Source organism: Hypomesus nipponensis, chromosome 17 (assembly GCF_054491055.1).
Source record: "Hypomesus nipponensis isolate SF chromosome 17, ASM5449105v1, whole genome shotgun sequence".
Classification (NCBI taxonomy): domain Eukaryota; kingdom Metazoa; phylum Chordata; class Actinopteri; order Osmeriformes; family Osmeridae; genus Hypomesus; species Hypomesus nipponensis.
Window position 1 is genome coordinate 7,789,295 of NC_140377.1, and position 23,974 is coordinate 7,813,268.

The 23,974-nt window shown below is 46.7% G+C and overlaps 4 protein-coding genes across 11 annotated transcripts; 3 read left to right on the forward strand and 1 right to left on the reverse strand.

Moving 5' to 3' along the window:
• Nucleotides 1-420: 420 nt before the first annotated feature.
• On the forward strand, nucleotides 421-10,678 carry hgs (hepatocyte growth factor-regulated tyrosine kinase substrate). 8 transcript variants are annotated; one of them, XM_084677626.1, is made up of 20 exons: nucleotides 421-612; nucleotides 1,837-1,921; nucleotides 2,248-2,323; nucleotides 2,456-2,548; nucleotides 3,631-3,748; nucleotides 4,074-4,126; nucleotides 4,287-4,355; nucleotides 4,678-4,802; nucleotides 5,087-5,219; nucleotides 5,970-6,068; nucleotides 6,165-6,260; nucleotides 6,408-6,446; nucleotides 6,571-6,747; nucleotides 6,991-7,204; nucleotides 7,521-7,693; nucleotides 7,813-7,953; nucleotides 8,114-8,291; nucleotides 8,481-8,608; nucleotides 8,731-8,913; nucleotides 9,166-10,678. In XM_084677626.1, exons 1-20 carry the CDS (start codon nucleotides 576-578, stop codon nucleotides 9,268-9,270), a joined length of 2,322 nt encoding a protein of 773 aa, XP_084533752.1. In that variant the 5' UTR covers nucleotides 421-575; the 3' UTR covers nucleotides 9,271-10,678. The 8 variants fall into 8 exon arrangements, with proteins under 8 accessions (XP_084533752.1, XP_084533754.1, XP_084533757.1 ...); XM_084677628.1 differs by having other exon boundaries at nucleotides 5,087-5,201; XM_084677631.1 differs by having other exon boundaries at nucleotides 5,114-5,201.
• A 68-nt stretch (nucleotides 10,679-10,746) lies between these two features.
• LOC146253296 (methyltransferase-like 26 B) lies at nucleotides 10,747-14,837 on the reverse strand. The gene is given in 8 exon segments (XM_084677634.1): nucleotides 10,747-11,218; nucleotides 11,294-11,348; nucleotides 11,618-11,647; nucleotides 11,650-11,777; nucleotides 11,991-12,088; nucleotides 12,090-12,209; nucleotides 12,422-12,471; nucleotides 14,604-14,837. Coding segments are annotated over 6 exon segments (639 nt in total). The 5' UTR covers nucleotides 12,204-12,209; nucleotides 12,422-12,471; nucleotides 14,604-14,837; the 3' UTR covers nucleotides 10,747-11,004.
• On the forward strand, nucleotides 12,717-15,283 carry mrpl12 (mitochondrial ribosomal protein L12). The gene is made up of 5 exons (XM_084677633.1): nucleotides 12,717-12,940; nucleotides 13,730-13,922; nucleotides 14,012-14,083; nucleotides 14,258-14,395; nucleotides 14,646-15,283. Exons 1-5 carry the CDS (start codon nucleotides 12,882-12,884, stop codon nucleotides 14,760-14,762), a joined length of 579 nt encoding a protein of 192 aa, XP_084533759.1. The 5' UTR covers nucleotides 12,717-12,881; the 3' UTR covers nucleotides 14,763-15,283.
• Nucleotides 15,284-16,535: 1,252 nt separating this feature from the next.
• Nucleotides 16,536-20,925, forward strand: slc25a10a (solute carrier family 25 member 10a). The gene is made up of 11 exons (XM_084678011.1): nucleotides 16,536-17,081; nucleotides 17,793-17,912; nucleotides 18,058-18,172; nucleotides 18,262-18,310; nucleotides 18,589-18,630; nucleotides 18,738-18,781; nucleotides 18,851-18,921; nucleotides 18,997-19,089; nucleotides 19,350-19,427; nucleotides 19,940-19,996; nucleotides 20,121-20,925. Exons 1-11 carry the CDS (start codon nucleotides 16,992-16,994, stop codon nucleotides 20,220-20,222), a joined length of 861 nt encoding a protein of 286 aa, XP_084534137.1. The 5' UTR covers nucleotides 16,536-16,991; the 3' UTR covers nucleotides 20,223-20,925.
• Nucleotides 20,926-23,974: the final 3,049 nt, after the last annotated feature.

A 23,974-nucleotide genomic window follows, 5' to 3' on the forward strand; every position in this document is an offset into this window, starting at 1 on the left:
CATGACCTAAGTATACCAGTGTTGGTGGAGGAGGATGGACCACAGTGATATGTAATGAGAATATAACTGATGAGAGAATAAGACCGGGTAAACTTTTTACTGTTTACAGATACATATCAATTTCACCACATTCCTCCTGTAACAGATGATTTGCAGCCACACAGATTTTGCATTTAAGACTTTACTTTGGACTGAGATTATTGAGTAAATAGGACATGATTGAAGCACCTAGCTACAGGGTTTGAGATCAAATAAAAGTGTTTGCATTCAAGTCTGCACCATTTATGAATAAAAACCTGCCTTCAACAGCAAGCATGTTTGATTGATCGTTTTGATTTAAATGTGGCCATACTTTCTTCTAAGTGTAGGGGGCAGACCGTTTATTTAGCAAAAATCCGGCAATACCGGAAGTAGGAAGTAGCTATTAGCTAACAACAGAGCCCCGTCTAAATTGCCTGGCTAACAACTTTACAGCCGGACAGTGACTAGCTAGCCGAGTTAGCCGACATCCTGTGCCAAAAAATTGGGTTAATCAAAGTAGGTTCGATTATTAATTCGAAATACGTTGATTAAACATGGGAAAAGGCGGAGGAACATTTGAAAGGCTTCTTGGTAAGACATCACCGTTCGGATAGGTAGACATTTTGTTTCAGTCGAATTAACACAGCAATGTTTTTGCGTATTGTTTTGACAGACATTTGGGCTGCGGTTAGTTAGGCATTGTCTGACGGTCTGTTAAGTTCGACGGGCCAAGGCCTTTTCTGGACTAGCTAGGAAACGTTTGCTATTATGTATGCTACCACAGTAATGTGACTGCCACGTCATATTAAATCTGTTTATGTGAGAACAAATGAATGTCAATCTATGTCTCCCGTTCCTCGACGAGTTGGGCCGCTACGCTACTGTAGTGTCTAGCTACCTAGCTAGCATTAGTTGAGTACACTTGACTAGTAGTCTACGCAATAAGACTAGTACCACAGTAGTCTACTGCTGTACTAGTAGTGCGGAGATGATTCGGTTCGTTTACGCAGCGCCCCTTATTTTCCCACATACACTGTACTAACGCTAGATGTTGATGGCTAACTTGTCCAAGAAACTAGATATTTTTATATTCGCAGATGTAAATTGCGAGGTCGGGCCACAGTGTTGTTTATACAACGATTAATTAGTTAGCTAACGAATTCATGTTGTTAACTAAAGCCTTGGGCGTTATGAGTAGCTCTATGTAGTTGAGGTACATTTCCATGCTAGCTTGACTGTTGGCCTTTTAGCAGTTCTGCCTGTTCCACCAGTCTACCACCTGAATAGACAAACGTTTCTCTATCTAGCTAGCTCTAGCTAGCTAAAAAAAACAACCTTCTTTTGAGCATGACTATAGCCAGAACTACATATTACAATAAAATAATGTATGGATGTGTTTTATATGAGGCTCTGTAACGTTAACACTTACCTTCAAGTCATAATGGCAGCTTATCATTGTTGTAGGTTGAGCTATTCACACTTTGAATATCACATTCCAATTGCACCGTATTCAAATAAGTTTGGATCGACGTTGAAGGGTTACTTTGGTGGTAATGAGTCCTATCTGGTCCTGTAAGCAAATCAGGCCCTCTGATGAGAACAAGTAAACGGTTCTCTTGTGAATAACCGACACCAATTTTACCCTGTAAAGGATCATGTAAAATCACAATATCCTCGTTCATATTCACTGTTATGAACGAGATTGACAATGAACTTCAGTGTACTTCAGTAGCCATGATGTCTGTGTATAAATGCAATCGTGTCCTGGCTCCTTGAAAAAGACCTATAAAACACCTCCACTGATGTCTTCCATAGATAAAGCCACCAGCCAGCTATTGCTGGAGACAGACTGGGAGTCCATCCTGCAAATCTGTGATCTCATCCGCCAAGGAGACACCCAGTGAGTTCCCAGCCTGTCTTCCACTTATAAGCCCCCCTGCCTTTTTTTGGACACTGAGTATAAACAGATTATGCTTATTTATTTAAGATTATCTAGAGCTGATACTGATTCTGGTGCTGTGAGAAAATGTATACAGCTTATATTTCCCCTTTAAGCCTTGTAATACAATTTAGATCAAATGCTTGGATATAAAACAAGTTTGTTGTACGTGAATATGTCAGTTCCATAGTTGAAATATATACATATTCAATCAAATGCATTACATTATGTGGACTGAATAAGAACTGGAGCAGAAATGTCAGACTAATGCTATTCCGTCTTTATAGGGCAAAGTATGCCATTGCTGCCATTAAGAAGAAGCTAAATGACAAGAATCCTCATGTGGCCCTATATGCTCTTGAGGTAGGTGGAGTACTCTTAACCCACATAACTATTAATCTGAACAATTTGGTTCATGGGGGAACCTTAGTTTATCCTAATTGTACTAAACGTGTGTGTCGCGCTGTATAGTTGAATCTTACTGTCCACCATTAGGTCCTGGAGTCGGTGGTGAAGAACTGTGGCCAGACGGTGCATGACGAAGTGGCTAGTAAGCAGACCATGGAGGAACTGAAGGAACTGCTCAAGGTGACCTTGGCTCAGTCCACCACAGTAAACATGTCTGTGCTGCTGTTGTAGCTGTGTCCTCACACCGTGCCCCCCTATTGAACACAGTAAACACACTCGATTAGAGAACAAAGTTGGGGGGTTGTCTTTAGTCCTCAGTTTACCATTCTAGTGCGTTCATTAGAGAGTTGTCCCTATGTCCAGCAGAGCTCCTTCATACAGTTCTAAGTTGGGTCAGACTGCTGAGCGGTTAGGGAGTCGGGCTGTTAATCAGAAGGTTGTTGGTTCGATTCCCGGTTGTGCCAAATGACATTGTGTCCTTGGGCAAGGCACTTCACCTTACTTGCCTCGGAAGAATGTCCCTGTACTTACTGTAAGTCGCTCTGGATAAGAGCGTCTGCTAAAATAACAAAATGTAAAAAATGACTCAAGTTCTCCAGTAATGTACTGTAGCTGGGCAAAGCCCCAGAACAACTGCATCAGCAAGTTAGCATTCTGATATGTATGGTTCAGTGTATTATAATTAGCTTTGCTGTCAATCATTTTGCTCAGTATACAAGATATAGATTTTATCTTATGTTATACAATGACCTGTGGGTGGGTGTCATTGCTTGTTTTAGTTGTAAGCCTCATTACTATTCCCAGCCTGTATCTTGAAATTGAAAAGCATTTACTGCTGTTGTCACTCTGACACCAGGTTGTGCTAATGGGTGCAGCTAGGGAAATACCGGTAAGGAAGCAGGCTTTTGATTGGATCCTCTTACGTGTCATGTGGTTAGGCATTCTAGGATTGACTTCCTGGTGCTGTCATAGTCACATGCCTTCCCTCGGCTCTGACCAAGGGACTTCCCACTAAAACCAGAACAAAACAAGGCAGGGGTTTGACATTTAAGCATTTGAAATATAATTCCTACTTTTGCTTAGGGAAGATAGAGACTCATAGTTTTTGCCTCTTGTGTTTTGGCTGGCAAACAATCAAGGGTTAGTAAGCCTGAACAATCAAGGGTTAGTGAGCCTGAACAATCAAGGGTTAGTGAGCCCGAACTATCAAGGGTTAGTGAGCCTTTGTTGAGTGAGTGGTGCTTTCCTGTCCTTATACACAGACGGAGCCCAATGTCAGGAACAAGATCCTGTATCTGATCCAGGCCTGGGCTCACGCCTTCCGCAACGAGCCCAAGTACAAGGTGGTCCAGGACACCTACCAGATCATGAAGGTGGAGGGTGAGTGTCTTGCGTTCAGTCATTTAGCAGCTTTTGCCCAAAGTATCGTTCAATAAGTACCTTTGTCTCCCGTAAAAAAAAACTGAGGGTACATGCTATTAATCGTCAATAGAGCATTTTTATAAGAACAAGTGACAACACTACTATATTCTACAAACATACACTTTATTTTCCCGTCTGTCTTGCGTGCACATTCAAGCGCCAAAAGCTAAAGTTATATTGTGTTGTCGTTAGAAACCACTGGGGAGAGTTTGCCGAAATATCCATCCAAATAGTGTGCGCATGCCACAGTAAGAGCACTAATAGTCTGGTGTCTTTCTCCCAGGTCACGTGTTCCCTGAGTTTAAGGAGAGTGATGCCATGTTTGCGGCTGAGAGGGTAGGAAGCCGCCCTCCTGATTGCTGGTTTTTGGTTTACTTGAGAGTTGCTTGAAAAAGACAAATCTTGGCTTGAGATCCCTTTTGGATTTACTGTCTGTCTGTTTGTCTGTCTGTCTGTATGTCTGTCTGTCTGTCTGTCTGTCTGTCTGTCTGACCAGGCCCCAGACTGGGTGGATGCAGAGGAATGTCATCGCTGCAGGGTTCAGTTTGGTGTTATGACTCGTAAGGTATGCTCGCTTTACTGTGGAAAATACACTTTTTATATGTTTTGAGAAACACCTAGAAAAGGGATAGAAAGCATTCTCCGGTGGAACTTCATGCATTTACACTCGGGAGTCAGTTGGCTGAGCGGTTAGGGAATCGGGCTGGTAATCTGGAGGTTGCCAGTTCGATTCCCGGCCATGCCAAATGATGTGGTGTCCTTGGGCAAGGCACTTCACCCTACTTGCCTCCGGGGGGAATGTCCCTGTACTAACTGTAAGTCGCTCTGGATAAGAGCGTCTGCTAAATGACTCAGTGTATGCCAACGCCCCATCTTTCCGTTTCCAGCACCATTGCCGAGCGTGTGGTCAGATCTTCTGTGGGAAGTGCTCCTCCAAGTACTCCACCATTCCCAAGTTTGGCATCGAGAAGGAAGTGCGCGTGTGCGAGCCCTGTTTTGAGCTTCTTAACAAGTGAGTGCCCGAAAAAACACCGAGCGAAAGTCACTACCGGCCCAAATTCCAATCCTTTTTTTTTTGTTTTTTTTTTTGTCAGAGTTAGAATAATACAGCTGTCTGGGTAAAGATACATAAAAAAAAAAAAAATAAAGTATCTTCATGTCTTGGCGCTTACGTACACTTGGGACATTGCGCACTTTCACTCGTTCAGCTGGTTTGTTGATGTTTCAAACCCTGCTGACCCTCCCCGCTGACTGACCCGCTGGTGTTGTTCCCTCTGCTCCCCCTCTCCTCACCAGCCACCCCTCCCTCTCTCCCCCCCCCAGGAAGGCGGAGGGGAAGGCTGCGACCGTCGCCGGGCCCGCCGAGCTGCCCCCGGAGTACCTGACCAGCCCGCTGTCCCAGCAGTCTCAGGTAGTGGTCCAGGAAACAGTAAGTAAAGTCATGGCTGCTCAGCTCTCACAGTCACGGGGGCATCAAACTCAAACAGCCCCCCCTCCTCCCCCTCCTCCCCCCAAGAGGCCCGGCTCCACTGTCTGTGGAGCTGGAGGTAGCATTTGCCACCGCGGCCCCTCTTAGCGTACTGGCTAACTTTGATGCTCCCGATTGTGGTAACTGACTGCTCCCGAGCCCCAAAATGTTCTTTCTTCCCTGGCCTGTGTGTCAGCCTGTAGGGAAGACTCGGGTTAGAAATAGTCAGGGTTAGGGTTAAGGGTCACCCAACCTACTTAATGAAGTTGCTGTTTGGAGTGGGTGTTAAATACAAAGACATGTGTGGCTGTATTGTGCGATTAAAGTTTACTTTCCATTGCCCACCCTTTTCCTGGTCCCCCTTCATGTCCCTGCTTGCCCCCCTCCCTGGTCCTGGCCTCCCTCCTTGGTCCCCCCTCCCTGGTCCTGGTCCCCCTCCCTAGTTGTGGTTCCCCTCCCTGGTCCTGGTCCCCCTCCCTGGTCCTGGTCCCCCTCCCTGGTCCTGGTCCCCCTCCCTGGTCCTGGTCCCCCTCCCTGGTCCTGGTCCCCCTCCCTGGTCCTGGTCCCCCCTCCCTTGTCCTGGCCTCCCTCCTTGGTTCCCTGGTCCCGGTCCACCCTCCCCCTCCCTGGCCTGGTGCCCCCTCCCTGGTGCCCCCTCCCTGGCCCCACCCCTGATCCTGGCTGGGTCTGACCTCGGTCCTCTCTCCCCAGATGCCCCCGAAAAGAGACGAAGCCGCTCTCCAGGAGGAGGAGGAGCTGCAGCTGGCCATCGCCCTCTCCCAGAGCGAGGCGGAGGAGAAGGAGAGGATGGTGTGTAAAACAACCCTTCATCTAACATGGTTTTTGCGAGCGTGCGTGTGTGTTTTCAAAGAAGCGGATCCTGATGTTGTGTGTGTGTGTGCGCAGAGACAGAAGAACTCCTACGGGGTGTACCCCAAAGCCGACCCCACCCCGGTCACCTCCTCGGCCCCTCCCGTCAGCACCCTGTACACCTCCCCCGTGGTAAGCTCTGCTCGTTTTGGGGCCCCTCGCTTCTCACATGACTCTGCATCGAGTCCCGCCCTCATATCGAACGAGGTCGCTGCACTCGCAGTCACTGAAGTGCCGTGTTACTGGTGTTGACGACTGTTTGTGTTCCCCCCCCTGCAGAACTCCTCCGCCCCCTCTGCTGAGGATGTTGACCCAGAGGTAAGGTGTTAGACGCTGTTACTGACTATTTAGCTCCTACCTGTTAGTATTGCAAAGGCTAGTTGTGAACTGTGTGCTCTCGCTCTCTCTCTCTGTCTCGCTCTCTCTCTCTCTGTCTCTCTAGCTGGCACGCTACCTGAACAGGACGTACTGGGAGAAGAAACAGGAAGAGGCACGCAAGAGCCCCACCCCCTCCGCTCCTGCCCCGGTGGCATTGGCTGAGCCCGTGCCAGTCAGCCAGCCCGTGGAGAGTCACGTCCCCGTCTCCGTCCCAGTCCAGCCGCCCGTCAACGTTGTGGAGGTGAGTTGTATCTGCTGAACAACGACGACTGCTCGTATTTCCGCCTGGGCCGAAATCCAACCCAGGCCATTTCCTGCACGTCTCCCCCCCCCCCCCCCTTTCTCTCCCAGCTTACTTGTCTGTCTCCAACACTCCTATCAATAACCCCCCCCCCGAATCAGAATCCTATCCGAGTGTCCTTGTGAGAATAGTTCTGCGGTCCTGAGTGACGCTGGTTTACACCCCCCCCCCCCCCCCCCGCAGCAGCAGTACCAGAACGGCGAGTCGGAGGAGAACCACGAGCAGTTCCTGAAGGCCCTGCAGAATGCCGTCAGCACCTTCCTCAACCGCATGAAGAGCAACCACATGCGCGGGCGCAGCATCACCAACGACAGCGCCGTGCTGTCGCTCTTCCAGTCCATCAACAACATGCACCCACAGCTGCTCGACATCCTCAACCAGCTGGACGAGAAGAGACGTGAGGGCCCACTGTGTGTGTGTGTGTGTGTGTGTGTGGGGGGGGGGTGGACGTGTGCTTGTTACGTGTGCCCGTGTGGGTGCTTGTTACATTTGCCTGTATGGTTGTGTGTGGTTGCCTGTGTGTGTGTGTGGTTGCCTGTGTGTGTGTGGTTGCCTGTGTGGGTGGTTGCTTGTGTGTGTGTGTGGTTGCCTGTGTGTGTGTGTGCCTGTGTGCATGGTTGCCTGTGTGTGTGCCCGTGTGTGTGTCCATACGTGTACGTCTCGTTTGGGATGAGCCCAGCTCCTGACCTCGTCTCCCTGCCCGCGGCCCGCAGTGTACTACGAGGGGCTGCAGGACAAGCTGGCCCAGGTGCGCGACGCGCGGGCCGCCCTCAACGCCCTGAGGGACGAGCACAGGGAGAAGCTCCGGCGCGCCGCCGAGGAGGCCGAGAGGCAGAGGCAGATCCAGCTGGCCCAGAAGCTGGAGATCATGAGGCAGAAGAAACAGGCAAGTTCAGGCCCACCAACCACAGAGCCACAGCGGGGCATCTGTCCCGGTCTGGTAGACACGCATGCGGGCGCGTGGCGTGCCCTTGTGACGCGGGCGTGTGCGTGCGTGTGTTTCAGGAGTATCTGGAGATGCAGAGGCAGCTGGCCATCCAGCGCTTGCAGGAGCAGGAGAAGGAGAGGCAGATGCGCCTGGAGCAGCAGAAACACACCATCCAGATGAGGGCCCAGATGCCGGCCTTCTCCCTGCCCTACGCCCAGGTCGGCTCCGCTCGTCCCACCGCCCCCCCCCCCCCCCCCCCCAGCATCCCCACTTCACCCGCAATTCACGATCCGCCATCGGTTCAACGAGATTTGATGGAGCCGAGGACACTTTGAAATGGTTTAAATGCCTGTTTCTCACCCCCCCCCCCCGGTGCAGATGCAGTCCTTGCCCCCCAACGTGGCGCCCGGGATGGTGTACCAGCCCGGAGGCCCGCCCAGTTACCCTGGCACCTTCAGCCCGTCTGGCTCAGTGGAGGGCTCGCCCATGCACAACGTCTACATGAGCCAGCCCGGGCAGACGGCTCCAGGGCAGTACCAGGCCATGCCCCCCACAGGTGAGTATCTTTTTCCGTGTAAATCTCTGACCGATTTGACTTGACCACTAATGAAAGACACTTGGTGATGGGAAAACCGTCATCGGATGAGTCCTCTGCCTGTTGTATTGAGGTGTCAGGGTCATTATTGTACGGAGGAGTATTTTTCTCGAGTCCTCATCCACCATGACGGCCTGCTCTCTGTTCCAGACCCCAACATGGCCTACATGTACCAGAATCCAGGCACCAACGGTCAGCCTCCACCCCCTGGCCAGGCTCCTCCCACCACCAGCCCGCCCTACTCCAACTACCAGCCCACGCCCTCCCAGGGCTACCAGGTACGGTGGTGTTCCTTCACGTGGTGCGCTTGACATGGACCAGGAATGAGATGAGGTGACGTGGAGGTGAAGGGCTGACCTGTGTTCCTCCCCCCCCCCCCCCCGGCTGTGTCTTCTAGCAGAACGTTGTGTCCCAGGCCCAGAGTTTGCCTCCGATGCCCCAGCCTGCCCCCACCAACGGCATGGCCTACATGGGCTACCAGCCGTACGGCATGCAGAACATGATGTCAGCGCTGCCAGGACAAGACCCCAACATGCCTCCCCAACAGCCCTACATGCCAGGCCAGCAGCCCATGTACCAACAGGTGAGCGCTCACTCTCTCTCTGTCTCTCTCTCTCTGTGTCTCTCTCTGTGTCTCTCTCTGTGTCTCTCTGCCTGTGTCTCTCTCTGTCTTTCTCTCTGTCTCTCCCTCTCTCTGTGTCTCTCTCTGTCACTGTCTATGTCTCTCGCTCTCGTTGTCTACCATATGTTGTTGTACCCTCGTAGCATAGACATGATCACACCAAATCAGCAATCTGGTCACACCATCTGTGCCCGTCTGCCTGTCTGTGTGTAGATGCCTCCCCCTGGTGGTCCGCAGCAGCAAGCTCAGCAGCAGCAGCAGCAGCAGCAACAGGCCCTCCCAGGCAGTGCAGAGGCACAGCTCATCTGCTTCGACTGAAGCCTGGAGCTGCAGGGTCCAACACACTACAACCCCCCCTCCCCACCTCTCCTCTAGTACCCTCTCCTCTGGTCTCCCCTCCCCCCCTTCCTCCCACACTCTCCTGGGCTGATGGTATCCCTTCGGGAACATGGATGGTTCTGCCAATGTTGCTGTGATCTTGTGGCAATGTGGATTTCTTGTGATTAGGTTGCAGAAACGTTGCCGCCCTGGCCACCTCTCTGAGTGGGGTGGTTAGGCTGGGAGGTCCTGACCTTCCACCCAGGTCCTGTCTACTCTTTCCCTCTCAGACATGGTCCTCAGATATGTATGTAGTATTTCCTTATAAAATTGCTGAAAAATCAACATCGTCATCGGTATTATAGATTTATCAGAGGTGAGAAAATATGATACGGATCGCAAAAGACACGACACGACCATCCTTTGTCTCATATTTTTCCAAACGCAAATGTGCACGTGTTGAATCGTTTTTTTTTTTCATTTTTCGACGTTAGAAGACAAGCGTTGTCGCCCGTCCTGAGACCTTTTGTGGCGCTCGCGTGAAGTCGCGTCAGTCAGTGGCGTCTGAGAGGCTGTGTGTGAATGAGCATGTGAGAACCCAGGGGATGATCAAGGGCAGACAGCACAGGCAAACTGGTCCCAGTGAAAGCACCAGCGGTGGGGACTCACCAAACCAACTCTCCTCACTTCCCAGAGTTAACCATCGAGTCAAGTTCACTCGCACGCACGCACACACACACAGGCACACACAGAAAGTTAGCTGTACACAGATCCTTAAACTATAGATGGCCTTCCTTTTTTGGCAATGCCTTGTAGTGCACTGCATCAAATTTTGGGTGATTTTCTTGTTTGGGTGAGTCGTTTTTTGGAGTTTGTGGTGGAGAAATGTGGGTTTGTCATGCAGGCTGCCATAGTACTCTACTTATTGGCATGGGTAAGCTCCTAACATACAGTTTGCACTCTCTTGCTGTATTGTCCTGTATTATATATCACTACGTTTTTTTTTTTTCTACAATGGCTTGCACCACTCTTGGAAGATAGACATTACATTTAGATTATGTGGTACATTTGCCAATAATTCAACTACAATTTGTCAGTGAGTGTCTTTGGCCTGTTTTAGAAATACCTTGTGCTTCTGTTGGGCAGTAGGGAGGATAACATCACCCAATATGCAGAGTTTATTGATGGAGGAGCATTCCTCTGGAGTGTGTTGGTTGAATACCAGAAACATGGGAGGGCTGGTGGTGCTTCAAGATGGATGGATGTTCTGCATGTATGTAACACACGATCAGTGACTCCTGTAACCTTTTTAATGCCATCTGTGAACTTCTTTAGTCCATCATACTGATCTGTCTGACTCATGTAATTTTAAGATTATATTTAATAAATATCTTGTTCTTTTACTGTCCACTTTGAATCATGTGTTTGTCAGCCGTCGTGAATTATGAACGAAAACATTTGAGCTGAATTGACTTGGGAATTATCTTTATTTACTGTAACGGGTATGTAACAAGGCACTTCACCCTACTTGCCTCGGGGGAATGTCCCTGTACTTACTGTAAGTTGCTATGGATAAGAGCGTCTGCTAAATGACTAAAAGTCAATGTAATGTAGCGACAAAAATACACAACCTAAAACATAAAAGACAGTTACATCTTCAGTGTGAGGTATTACATACTGTATGTTACAGGAAACATGGAATGTTTTATACATTTCTTTGAATGCCAAATGGGCCTATGACCACTTTACTGGTAACACTTGAGGTTTGAGGTGACATGCAGGACACAACAGGATTGAGGGGGAGAGGTGTGCGGAGGAATCTTCTGACGTTACACACGGGAATGAATTTGCCTTCGCATGTCGAAAACTTTTATTTTTTATTTTTTTTAGTTCTTGGTGCAAGTTCTCGTTACAGCTGGGTGTGATGATGCAATTGATTGCATAAGCATAGGAAGGATGTTTTAAATTTGAATAAATATTTTACACTTAATTCATATTTGAACACAGTATAACATGAGTATCCCCATACATGATGAGGAAACCGTTCTGTCCGAGTCCTGCTCCTTCGAATACACCCTGGAAACACAACTTGAAAAGAAACGGAAATTGAGAACATGTAATGAGATTTCAGGATGTGTGCCAAAGTGATGGGTTTTAAATTAGGTTGTACAGAGTTAGCAGCAGGCTGGAGAGAAATGTCTGGTGACCTAAAGTCCTGACCGCTCTGTAGGAGATCACCTTCGGGGGAGGGTGGACGTCTGGACCCACCTTTTAAGTAAATGCTCACTGCACATCACACATTATTTGTCATATATTGATTCATGTTCATAATGAAGGATATGTATCTCTGCAGTTTTGAGCGGGCTATATTGCAGTTTTTTATGGCAACTGTGACATCACAGGATTTTTGTGGAAGGCCCGCCCATTTCTCCCAGGGCTCGCGAGCATCCAGGTGCACAGGCTGCAGGACAGTCTTAACCTTTGATGCTACAATATAACCTCTGATACTAAAACATTGAATCATTGTATACTCTATGCACACAACTTCACGTCACATTACACTATGATAATGATTAAAGGACAGTCAGCACTGATTGTATATCACATGACAACATCAAATCACATTTAGGATGCATGTGTTGTAGTGTATGCGTACTGTGTATGTGAGAGCAATTTCTACAGAGACCACAGGGGAAGTAAGCATTTGACATGGGACCCACCTTTCCAGGGACTCTTCTTTGATGTCTGACGGTTGCCAGTTGACGAAGGGCATCTCCATGGCAAAGTGTACCACATGCTGACCAGTGCCAGAGCCCAGTGCCAGAGCCCAGCTCTAAGGCAAACAGGTCTCTGTGGGACTGCTCCTCCAGCACGTCCCACACCACTGACAACAGGCAGTCCTGGGTCCTGCCTGCTAGCGGTGACAGCAGCATGGTCTACTGTGGGAGAGAAGCTGTTATAGACACTGATGAGTGGAGTACCACCCAAGCTATTTTAAATGGGTTTTTTTTTCAGCTAACCCACTAGGAGTGACATTATAAACAACCTAAGGTGGTCTTATACGTTTTCTTGAGCTGAGAGTTAATGAAAATAACATGTTGGTGGAGGCTGGATGTGGTGGATGAGCAGAGCAGATGGGTCTGCAGATTACCTTGTTAAGAGGATTCTGTGCTCCACCCCAAATTCTGTGCTCCACCTATGCTTCATACCCCCCCCCCCCACACACACACACACACACACACACACACACACACACACACACACACACACACACACACACACACACACACATACGTATTTTTATTAAAGGCAAAATACACTAGTCCATTAACTGAATTGACAAATGGGAAGACATCAATAATTTATTTGGAAGGTGTGCAAGTGATTCACTATTGTTATTTGAATGCCTTGTTAATAAAGTTGCATGCGTTCGTTCTAGACTGATGTACAATGCATTGTGGGTAGGTCAGGAAAATAGAGTGGAGGACGCCATGTGCTTTTGAGAGAGAGGATCTGACAGACTGCCACACTGACTCCCAGTGGTTGTGATTTCAAGGCAGCAGAAGGAGATCTGGACGGACTACAGACGGGTTACTTGTTGTACAAATACAATGTATTGCACCAGACATTGCATTCGGACAGCACTGCGAATCGCGGTGAAGACGCACCGGTAAGCATGAACCCAACCGGAACATGACTGAAGCTACGGGAGAACAGTTGTGAAACAGTAGCCTACAGCTAACAGAGCTAGCTAACTACCGTAATTTTATGGACTGTGCCTTGGAATCTTCAAGGACAATTAATTGAAAGAAAAATTGACATGAATGATTCATCCTTGCCTACAGTTGTATTGAGTTTATCTGCAGCTATGTTCAGCGATACAGTAGCCACTTGCATTATGTGATCATGGACACATACTTGGCTAGCTATTTGCTAACTTGATGCCAACAGCCTAGGTTACGTCAGTGATGGAGCTCAATGATAGCCAATTCACCTGTTCTTATCTTTAGCTTTAGGTACATTCATAGTTTGGTTTTGCCTGCTATCAACTGCTTTTGATGCATTATGTCTGATAATCGCGGGAGTATGTAACGCTCACCATATTGCCTCTGTGTTCTGGTCGCAGTGCCAAGGTCATAGCTGGGTTTTATGGCATGTGATTTTGTGTCTTGGTGAAATAATTGTCAGCTCAAAAAGTCAGAGCTTTCCTCCTGCATGAACTAACCGCAATTCATTTCAAGAATATAGCTCCATAAGGCTTTCTAATGCATGCATATTGGATTGCCTTTGCTAAACCAGCTAGCTTACGAAATGGACCACAGCTAGACTCACGAGTATGTATGAGCTAAGAAGGAGATAGCAAGCAAACATAGCCAGCTTAATTAATACAGGGGCCCGTTGAATTAGATGGCGTTTGCAAATCGATGATAAGGATGGTGGTTATGTTCTTGTAACACAGGCAGGAGCTCCAGATACCAGCAGTATGTGCACCAAGAACCCTCAAGACCAGTACAGCCAACCGCTCTGATGTCATCGCCTCTCCCTCTCTCGATGGAGCCCCCAAACAGTACTCCCCAAAAATCCATCAGCTGGTCAACGACATTGCCAGCCTTACCTTGTTAGAGGTGTCAGACCTCAATGAACTACTAAAGGTATATAACGATACCTACTGTAATGGTTGGCATTTAAGGTAGATTTAATTGTTGGTATCATGTGTTGATAATGTTTGTCTTGGTCACAGAAAACATTAAATATCCAGGATGTTGGAATGATGCCTATGGCTGCAATGGCAGGAGCGGCACCCATAACTCAGGTATGCCATTTACAACTAAAACCTCCCATCAGTACAGTTGGAATTTGGTGTGGTTTGTCTTTTAGCCTAAAATCGTAGTCACATGCTACTTTGACCTAAACCAGCATCCACTGAATGCTTCAGAACTATAACTTTTCATACAATATGTTGGATATAATCCTGTATGGGTCACAGGCAGTGGAGGAGGAGGCAGCGCCAATCAAGAAGGAGAAGACTCATTTTACAGTCAAACTGACAGAATTGAAAGCAGCTGAGAAGGTCAAACTTATAAAAGAAGTGAAGAACAGCATGCAAGGCTTGAACCTGGTGCAGGTATGTCTTTGTGTATACAGTGTTTTTGTCGTATCGCTATGCATGTGCAGTTCTATGGAAGGTTTGTCCCATTCACAAGTATCTGCCAGTACGATTTTCTGATACTTTGACTTTATACAAGACACATGTAATTGTTGGCTGCCCAAAGATGTAGTTGAAAGGGAGTTGTCTCATGTAGGATTTTGACAAGGATTGGTGACTGTATTACCGGGTCTGTGGGTCATTGAATCTCACTGCTGTTCCTGTCCAGGCGAAGAAGCTGGTGGAGTCGCTTCCCCAGGAGATTCGGGTCAACGTGTCCAAAGAGGAGGCCGAGAAGCTGAAAGCAGCCCTGGAGGCGGCAGGGGGCACTGTGGTGCTGGAGTAGAGCCGCACGCCCGGTCCTCTCTCTCTGCCGTCCTGTCAGCGTGTTCCCTCTATCTGTCTCCCCTTTTTTTTTATACAACAAAGAAGAAAGGAAACTGGGGGGGGGGGGGGGGAGGGGTGAAGAAAACAACAAAAAAAAGATGTAAAGAAAAATGCCTTTTTGACATCGCCACAATCCGCACGGTTGCCAGGGAGGATGGTAGAACTCACGGACTGAACTCTTCGGGAAAACAAGCCTGAAAACGCTGACCGCCTGCCTGGCCGCTTGCCCATTTGTCCTTTTATCTGTTTATCTGTCTGATGCTTGTAGGCACAGGTTTACAGACATACTGACTGTGGGCCTGTCAGTCAGTCATTCTGTCTGTGTTCCAGCCTGGCTGGGAACTGGGGGTATATCCTGGATATAGCGACACAGCTCCCATTGCCTGTGGTGAAAATGAACGTATTATCTAGAACAGGAAATGAGTGGGCTGTGTCCTAAAGGTGCATAGGATCAATTATGTGATTAAAGTTAAAACTAAATTGGTTTCCATTTCTGTTCTTCATTCAATATACTTCTACAATGGATGTAATCGGGGTGCATAGTAGTGCCAAGGAAGTATTCATCATGCTCTGTTATGTTTTGTGAACAGTTTTGTATGTGTTTGAACAGATGTTAATGGAAGGACATTTGAACTTGGGTCAAATGCTAGTATCCTTATGAACCACTAGAGGACCTACTACCTCAGTATTTTAACATAGCAACTGTGTTAAATAATCAATGTCACATTCTAAGAATGCTTATTACAGCTCTTACAGAATTAGCTGTGGGGCTTAAAATCTTTGATCCAGTTTTACTGAGCCATGGATCACAGAATTTGTCTAAATCAAACAGCAAGTGCTGTGCCTGTGTTGTATTCCCATTCTTTAATGGGTCGCTACAGTATGTGTTAGTCCAATCCCATGGTGCCAGCCCACACTCAGGGAGAAAGGGATTGGTGTAGCTCATGTCATGCTTCATTATTCAACCAGTGGGTGTCCGGTTACTGTCTCCCCAGATGTACCCCCTCCTGCCCTCTCAGGCACAGCACTGCCCTAACTGGCCACGCCCCCCATTCATTCTACTGTCCTGCTCAGAAATACCAAGTGTTCACAATGAACACATGATTTGTCATGTCTCAACCCCTTTCCACACATGGGCTACGAAGTGTGGATTACAATGTTTAACAAGCAGTTATTAATGAAATGAAGTAGTGTTTTTGTTTGTGAACCTAATAGTCTCACGCCCATTTGTTACTGAAGGGTCTATTTTTGCTGAATGTTATTAACATTTACATTACATTTATGCATTTAGCAGACACTTTTATCCAAAGCGACTTCCAAGAGAGAGCTTTACAAAAGAGCAAAGGTCACTGATCATAACAACGAGATAGCCCCAAACATTGCAAGCAGCCAAAACATGAAGCAGCCAAAACATGAAGCATACATTGTGGTAAACCAAATAAGTGCCAAAGGGAAGAACCAGCAGGCAGTTAAACAAGTTACAATTGAACAACATGAAACTCCCCACAAGAGTGCAAGCGTGTACCTGTAGAAAAAACTACATATTTCCCCATATTAACCCCATATTTGTGTCTTCATGCGCCAAATATTGTTATTAGAAGTAGAATATATTGTAGTCGGTGTCTTAGTCCATACGTGATCCTGATCCTATAGGCCTAAGTTCCATAACAGCAGGGCTGAACAAGCTGACACTATTTTTACATCGGTCACGTACACTTCACTAAGAAATATGCTGCGCCCTTTCTTGGCACGGGACGGTGGAGGAAGCATATTGCATGCTTGTCGGCGTTTTTTCTCTCAAAGTTAACTTTACTTTACACTTTAACATTGATCAATTATAGCGAAGCTTTTGGCAAGGCAGTTGGAGTGGACCATATAGGTGGAAATGGTTAACTACACAGCTACACTACAGTTAAAGTGTATTGATCGCGGTTTCCTCTTGGTGCAAATCGACCACTTGCTTCAAATAAACCGCCGCTTGACTTCTAATATTTTGATAATCATTTGTCTGCAGATGTAGCGTATGAAATGCCTATGAGAGGAGTGTGCAAGACGAACCGGGCGACATTTCCCTCCAATCACCTCCGCCGTTTAAGATTAGGCTAATTAAAGGGAGTTGAAGAGAGCGAGCGAGGCCAGTGCGTAATTCCTGCGCTCGACATACACCGGGAAGATTTTTTCCACCAAAATGACGGAGAAGCACATTTCACGTTGGTACTTTGGTGGAATTTCCTCCAGCGCTGCTGCCTGCATAACTCACCCCTTAGATCTGATCAAGGTAAGAGTTAAGATCCTAATCTATCCTGGTAACAATTCTCCTGACTTTCTCGGCCATGTGTGCACAATTAACAGGGCCGCTGGTATATCCATGGTGCGTAAATATCTGCTGTCAGAACCAAAGAGAAAGCCACAGACACCCTGGCAGTTAGGCCTGCTCTTTTTGCCTTATCATGTTCAGAAAGACTTAGCCTGCCATGAGTTTGCACTTCAATGAACTTGATAGAATTTCATTCATTCGGACATTTCAGACTCTCCACTGACAACAATCTAAATGTGTATTGCAAAACTCTTTGTATAGGGTCGAATTAGGAAAATCTGCAGAAATACTTATCAAATGCAAATTGCAAACCAGTGGATAGACTCAAGACATCAGTGAAACATGCCTCATGGCCTGGTTATGGGTTTTGTCTGTGATGGTAGGGTGGACTGGCCACATGACATCACCACAACCAGCTGTCAGCCATATATTTAGTTTCAGTGAATGGTAGTGGAATGGAAGAACTTAATGTGTTGTACGTGTACATATAGACGTGAAACTTTTCATAATATCACAAAACGGGGTTCAACCATGTTTTTGGAGAAAGTGTATTCGATTTGTTTGGATAAGTTATAAGGCATAAGGTCTAATAGTGAGTAGGTTTAATTCTCAGCTCACGTGTTTGCAGTACTGTTGGTAAACACTGGAGTGTTTTGGTGTGGACCTCCACAGGTGCACTTACAGACCCAACAGGAAGTACGGATGAAGATGATGGGCATGGCTATCAGTGTGGTGAGACGAGAGGGGCTGTTGGCACTTTACAGTGGTCTCAGTGCCTCCCTCTGCAGACAGGTGGGTACGCACATGCACAGAGACCCAAATCCGTACTATTTGACACGATCAAATCCATACATTCACATGCATTCATTTTCGATGTGCCTTCATCCAAAGTAACATAAATAGTGCAAAATGATATCACCCGTTATCATTTTCCCAGATGACATACTCGCTCTCCCGCTTCGCAATCTATGAGACAGTGAGGGACATGATGGGCACTCGGAACAAAGGACCCATGCCTTTCTACCAGAAGGTTCTACTGGGTGCCTTTGGAGGTAGGCATTGCCCAACTGTCTCTGCTGGAGAACAGATGGTCGGTCTGGGATATTTTGAAGTGACCTACCCTTTCTTTGTTCCTGTTTAGGGTTCACAGGTGGTTTTATTGGGACACCTGCGGACATGGTTAATGTCAGGTGAGATTTCTGCATTGGCAAGGTCCTATGACCATATCTGTTTATAAGAATCCACTATTATTGAAATAATAGTTTTTTTTTCATTTTATTGTTTAGAAGAGCTCATGGATTACTATATATCAATACACATGCCATTCTGGGTTTGCCACTAGATGTCTATGTTGTAATGCTCACAATTTCCACACATCCCTTTGTTGGAAATGTATTTATTTTTCTGTTTTATCATGATGCTGATTTGTGATTTGACATCAAACATGCATGTTGTTTTATCCATCCAGAATGCAGAATGATGTCAAGTTGCCCAAAGAACTCAGAAGAAAGTAAGTATGTATGAGTAACAAATAATGAGTGTTTTCATATTTTGGGGTTATGTCTACTGTGGACTATATGTTTGTGGTTTCATTAGTATTGTCTCTTTCTCGACCAGCTATGCCCATGCACTTGACGGACTGTTCCGGGTTTGGAAAGAGGGTAAGATGAATTGGCCTGACGTTATTCACTGTACGTCACATGACATCCTCTGACACTGTTTTCCTTTAGAGGGAATGAGAAAGCTGTTCTCTGGAGCCACCATGGCATCAACCAGAGGGGCACTGGTAACCGTTGGACAGGTACAAAACAGGGTAGGAGTGGGCGTGTTCAATTCAATGTATTTTGAAAAATGATCTTATCCTTTTCTTCTTCAGCTGGCCTGTTATGACCAGTCCAAGCAGCTAGTGTTGGCAACCGGGGCCATGACTGACAACATTCTCACCCACTTTGTGGCCAGCCTCTTTGCAGTAAGTGTTCCAACCGCTCTCAGTCACCTCGCTGTGAGTTTACGTCTCAATGTGGAAAGGTAGGATTGTAGACAATCAATTTAAAGATATGTAGGCCTCACTGAGTTTTCATTTCGAGTCACTATGAGTTATTGGACTTGGCCATTTAGATTACGGGTGAATTTTTAGATGTCATACTTTTGTGTCATCTGCATGATTTTGACTGCTCCAGATAAGCAGATTCTCGATCATCATGTGTTAATACGCCGTCCTCTCCACAGGGCGGCTGTGCAACTGTCCTGTGCCAACCCCTGGATGTCATGAAAACCAGGTTGATGAACTCCAAGGGAGAATATGGGGTGAGCATGGGTTTATGTGGGAGCAATAACTCATCAAGGAATGCTCCTGCTGTTGTTACTAGTACATTTACATGTATTCATTTAGCAGATGCTTTTATCCAAAGCGACTTCCAAGAGAGAGCATTACAAAGTGCATAGGTCACTGATAATAACAACAAGATAGCCCCAAAGCATTGCGGGTAGCCAAAACAAGAAGCACACATTGTGAACAACCAAAAAGTGCCAAAGGGAAAAACCAGAAGAGCATGTAGTTAAGCAAGTTACAATTAAACGACATGAATCTCTAAGTGCAAGCAACAGTAAGATAAAAATAAGATTAACTAAAATAGAATACAACAGTTAAAATCAGCTACCACTAACCAACAAGATCAACAGTCTCTAAGCAAGAGTCATTGTGATCCTTGAGGAAACTAGCAATCCTAGTAATCCTGAGGTGTTTCATCTGTCTGCATGTGTTGTTTAGCTAGGGAGACGATAGCACGGCTTGAATGACAAGTGACTCTGTGTTTCAGGGGGTGTTCCACTGTCTGACAGAAACGGCTAAGCTGGGACCTAAAGCTTTCTACAAGGTCATCTTCTGTTACTGGGAAATGTAGATGTTTGTTGCCAAGTTCAAGTTTTGTGCTTTTGAATTTACAGAGAACACTTTGGGACAGACAGACTTATCTGTGCGTGTCACTGCTGTGCTTCCAGGGCCTTGTTCCTGCTGGCATCCGGCTCATTCCTCACACCGTCTTAACCTTCATCTTCCTGGAGCAGCTGAGGAAGCACTTTGGCATTGTGGTCACCAGCTGAGCAGAGGCCATGACCTTTGACCTCTGACCTGTGTCAGCCCCAGTGCCAGAGCCACTCCCGGCCCTTCCACCATGGTCGGCAGACTGGTTCAGCGGACCCCATCTACATAATACACCCAGCCGGGCCTGGACCCAAATGACTGCACAGAGACCAGGACCAGGCCATGGCTGCATGACTCCTCGTTCCTTTGTCACATGTACCATTTGCAAGAAACGCACCCTTCAACTCTGGGAGGCTGCACAGTGACTGGAAGAAGACACATAAGACCATACTTTGATTGGTGACGGAATGAATGGATGCTAAGGAGTGCTTGTGACTGAATTGTGAACAGATATAGACATGTCCCTCAATGGAAATTGTATTGGAGCTAAATAGCCAACTCCACATTCACCCATCCTACACTTGCTGCCTGTTGTTTATGCCCTGCAGAGGGCAGTGTTACACTGTGAGATTCCAATTGGTGGGTCACAGGTAGACTCTACAAGTCTCTAGTGCGGATGTGTGACAGAGGATGGATGTTTTTTTAAGGAATTAGTTGATAGTTAACAAAGGCCATTCTTAAATAACAGTATTTTGTATTTTGTACCGTAGAATTCATCCAAACGGATTGATTCACCTGAAATATTAAAACAATGACTCTTCTATAGACGTATCAAATCTCCATATCAATCCTGTTTATTTGATAAATGAGTACTGAATAAAAAAATGACTCTAATTGTGCATTCTGTCACGCTAACTTTCTCATTGTCATGCTAAATTTGGCAAGCTGTGAGTTGGGCTCTACTGTGTGACAATACATGAGTTATGTTTCAGCGAGCAGCTCTGCCAGCCTCTCTTCCTGCTCCAACTCATTGAAATAGGAATGTCTGGACAGGATCCACACTTAGAGGGACTTGCGGCCCTGAATTAGGAGCACTCAGCCCAGGCTGCTCATTGTGTCCGGTAGACATTCAACAAGACAAACTGCAAACGTGATCGTCAAGCGTTACAAACTGATGAGACCATAGGCAGAGTTACCTCTTGACACTCACAGGAGTACATTTCTCCTCCCAGTCCTGTGTGTGTCTCAGTGGAGATTCACGTGGGGGCTTGTACACGTGTGGGTGGGTGGATGTGCAGTTTTGCTTGTCTGTGCACTATCTGGCATGAGGCACAATCCATCATGCTCAACTCTCAGAGAGTCCCGATAAGCTGTGTTGCTACATAGTTAACCTGCTGCCCGGATCCTGTCTCCATGGCTTAGCGCTAGGCATGACACTCCAGGGCAAATTCCATGTCAGTCTTGCACTGGAAGCTCATGAGAGGTTAAGCGAAGGTTGCAGAACATGCAGAGAGACCCCAGTGCTGTTCCACCTGCCAAGCTGGAAGGTTGACTTGGAAAGGTTTATCTGTCATACAACAACTGATTTACAACCTGTCAGATTTATTTTACAGTTTTGTTGTGGGACACAGTATTGTGTGGATATGAGATCAATGATAGTTTGAGGTACGTCTACTGTATGCATTACTTACTCTAGAGTCCTGGATGGAGTTGGAGTTGGCAGATGGGTGACAGACTTTTTAATGACGATTAATGAATGCATCATATAAAAACCGCACATCTCAGGCTTTTACAGTCTCACGACTAGGACCCCCCCCCCGTCATTCTCTCTCTCTCTCTCTCTCTCTCTCTCTCTCTCTCTCTCTCTCTCTCTCTCTCTCTCTCTCTCTCTCTCTCTCTCTCTCTCTCTCTCTCTCTCTCTCTCTCATACCCTGGCCTCACCTCGGTTGGCCACTGACGCAGGTTTCTTCTTGTGCTCAGTGGTTTATCAGGGATGCGATCACAGACTGTGTACCAACCACAGAGGCCACAGAGTAAGCCAACATCCATTAGGGAAGTGGCTAATGCAAAATACTGATGATGAAACCTTATCAGGGAGCATGTGGTGTGTGGTTTCTTCATCAGGGGAGTTAGGGACGATGCTTTGGACACAACCACAGGACTGCACCTCAGGCTGGACTAGAGAATGACAGACTGAGCCAAACATGGCTTTCTCTGTGGCTATGGTTTTATATCTAACCTTAATGAATCAAATACGCTGGTTTGCATTGCTCTGATAACTCCCGGTGTGATTGTTTTACAGTTTACTTGGCTTCATAGTGGTTCGTCTTCATGACATCCTCGGTTTTGAACTGGTAATCGAGACATTACAATGTGTGTGGAGACCTTATCACGCAAAACACATTGCTGCCACACAGAGAACTGCATCCAAGGCAAACGCGGGAAAAGAGAGAGATCCACACTGTTTGAGGAGCAACACAGCACAGCCGATATTCAAATGCAGTAAAGGCATTGAGATAGGAACATTAGTGACACATAAATGTTGGAATGGAAACAAGCTTTTCATTGTTGTTCAAAGCAGCTTTTCCTACATCGTTAAGATAATACCCTATGTGTGAAAACAAGTTGCTATAGGTTTGCCGTTTGGTAATTTATTCTTAACACATGCATTCATAAACTCTGTGCGCTTGTGTTGAACATATCATTGCAGTCAACGGCAAAACAGTCGAATGCTTCAAATAAACGTATTTTGCCAATTGAAAAAGCCTACGTTTGGTTGAACCATGTCATACCTTTGCTTTGAATGACCCTCTTATGTCCTCTGCTGAGCTCCTGTATAATTTCGAGAATTTTCAAACCCATGCCACATCCGCCCTCTCATCCTGTGTCCAGTATTCGAACAGTCCACACTATCCTCCCTCTCTACCTTTGTTGTGTGTTCTGGAGCACCTCTCCCACTGTATCGAGTGGATTCTTCTTTTGTGCAACGACCTTGTTATGCTGATGAAGAGAGGTGTCGTTGAACAGTCACTACAGCTTTGACTGCTGGGTGCGACCATGGACTCAACATCCTCTTGTCAGGTTTGTGCATGGTGTTTACTACGCGGTGTTGATTGTGACAAAAAAGCACTGATGAGTGTCTTTATAAGGACAAAGACAGTCATGCAGCCCTTTGTGACTTGTGTCATGGCTGTGACGTTGACGGCCAGGATTGAGAGGCTCTTCGGTTTATGAATTTAACTTTTCAGGCTTCACACCTTTTGAATGAAAGCTGTAAGAAAATCAGGTGATGATTTCTCTGAAAATGTACGTCTAAACCTGCAGTCTTCTCTGTGGCGTCAAATTCTCTGGAAGACTGCCGTCCAGATTCATTTCCATCTCAACACACAGCATACAGCATGCATTTGTTCAGTGACAGACCTCACGGGCTATTATGGTCTGTGACCTAATCTTGGCAGCCTCTGTTTGCGCTCATCCTTAATCTTCATCCTTAATCTTCTGTACCGATGAAGTTCTCATTCATCTAAAAGGTTTTTTCTTTCCACGTTCGAACCATCGAGACTCTCCACATCTCTTCTTGTGGTTGAGCATGTCCTTGAGACCAAAGACTCGAGAAAGAGTTTTTCTTTGTCGGTACTTTTAGCTCTCGGCTGGGGACGGAATGTGATTCAGAAAGTGAAACAACTCTGTCACTCCACTCATGCTGGGAGGCAGTGGGTGACGGCCATGGCTCTCACTGCCTCACATGATACAGAAACACATGGGATGGAGAGTGAGGTCTCCAAGTGTGGATATTCCGCGGGATGCATATTTTTGCTCCTCTTGGCTCTGTTTCACTACTAAACAAGGTTCAGTTAGCGGTCATGGTTTCAAATTGTTCAGTCACGCACCACTAAAGTCATGAGGTTAGCCCAACAGTAGCTGAACTTCC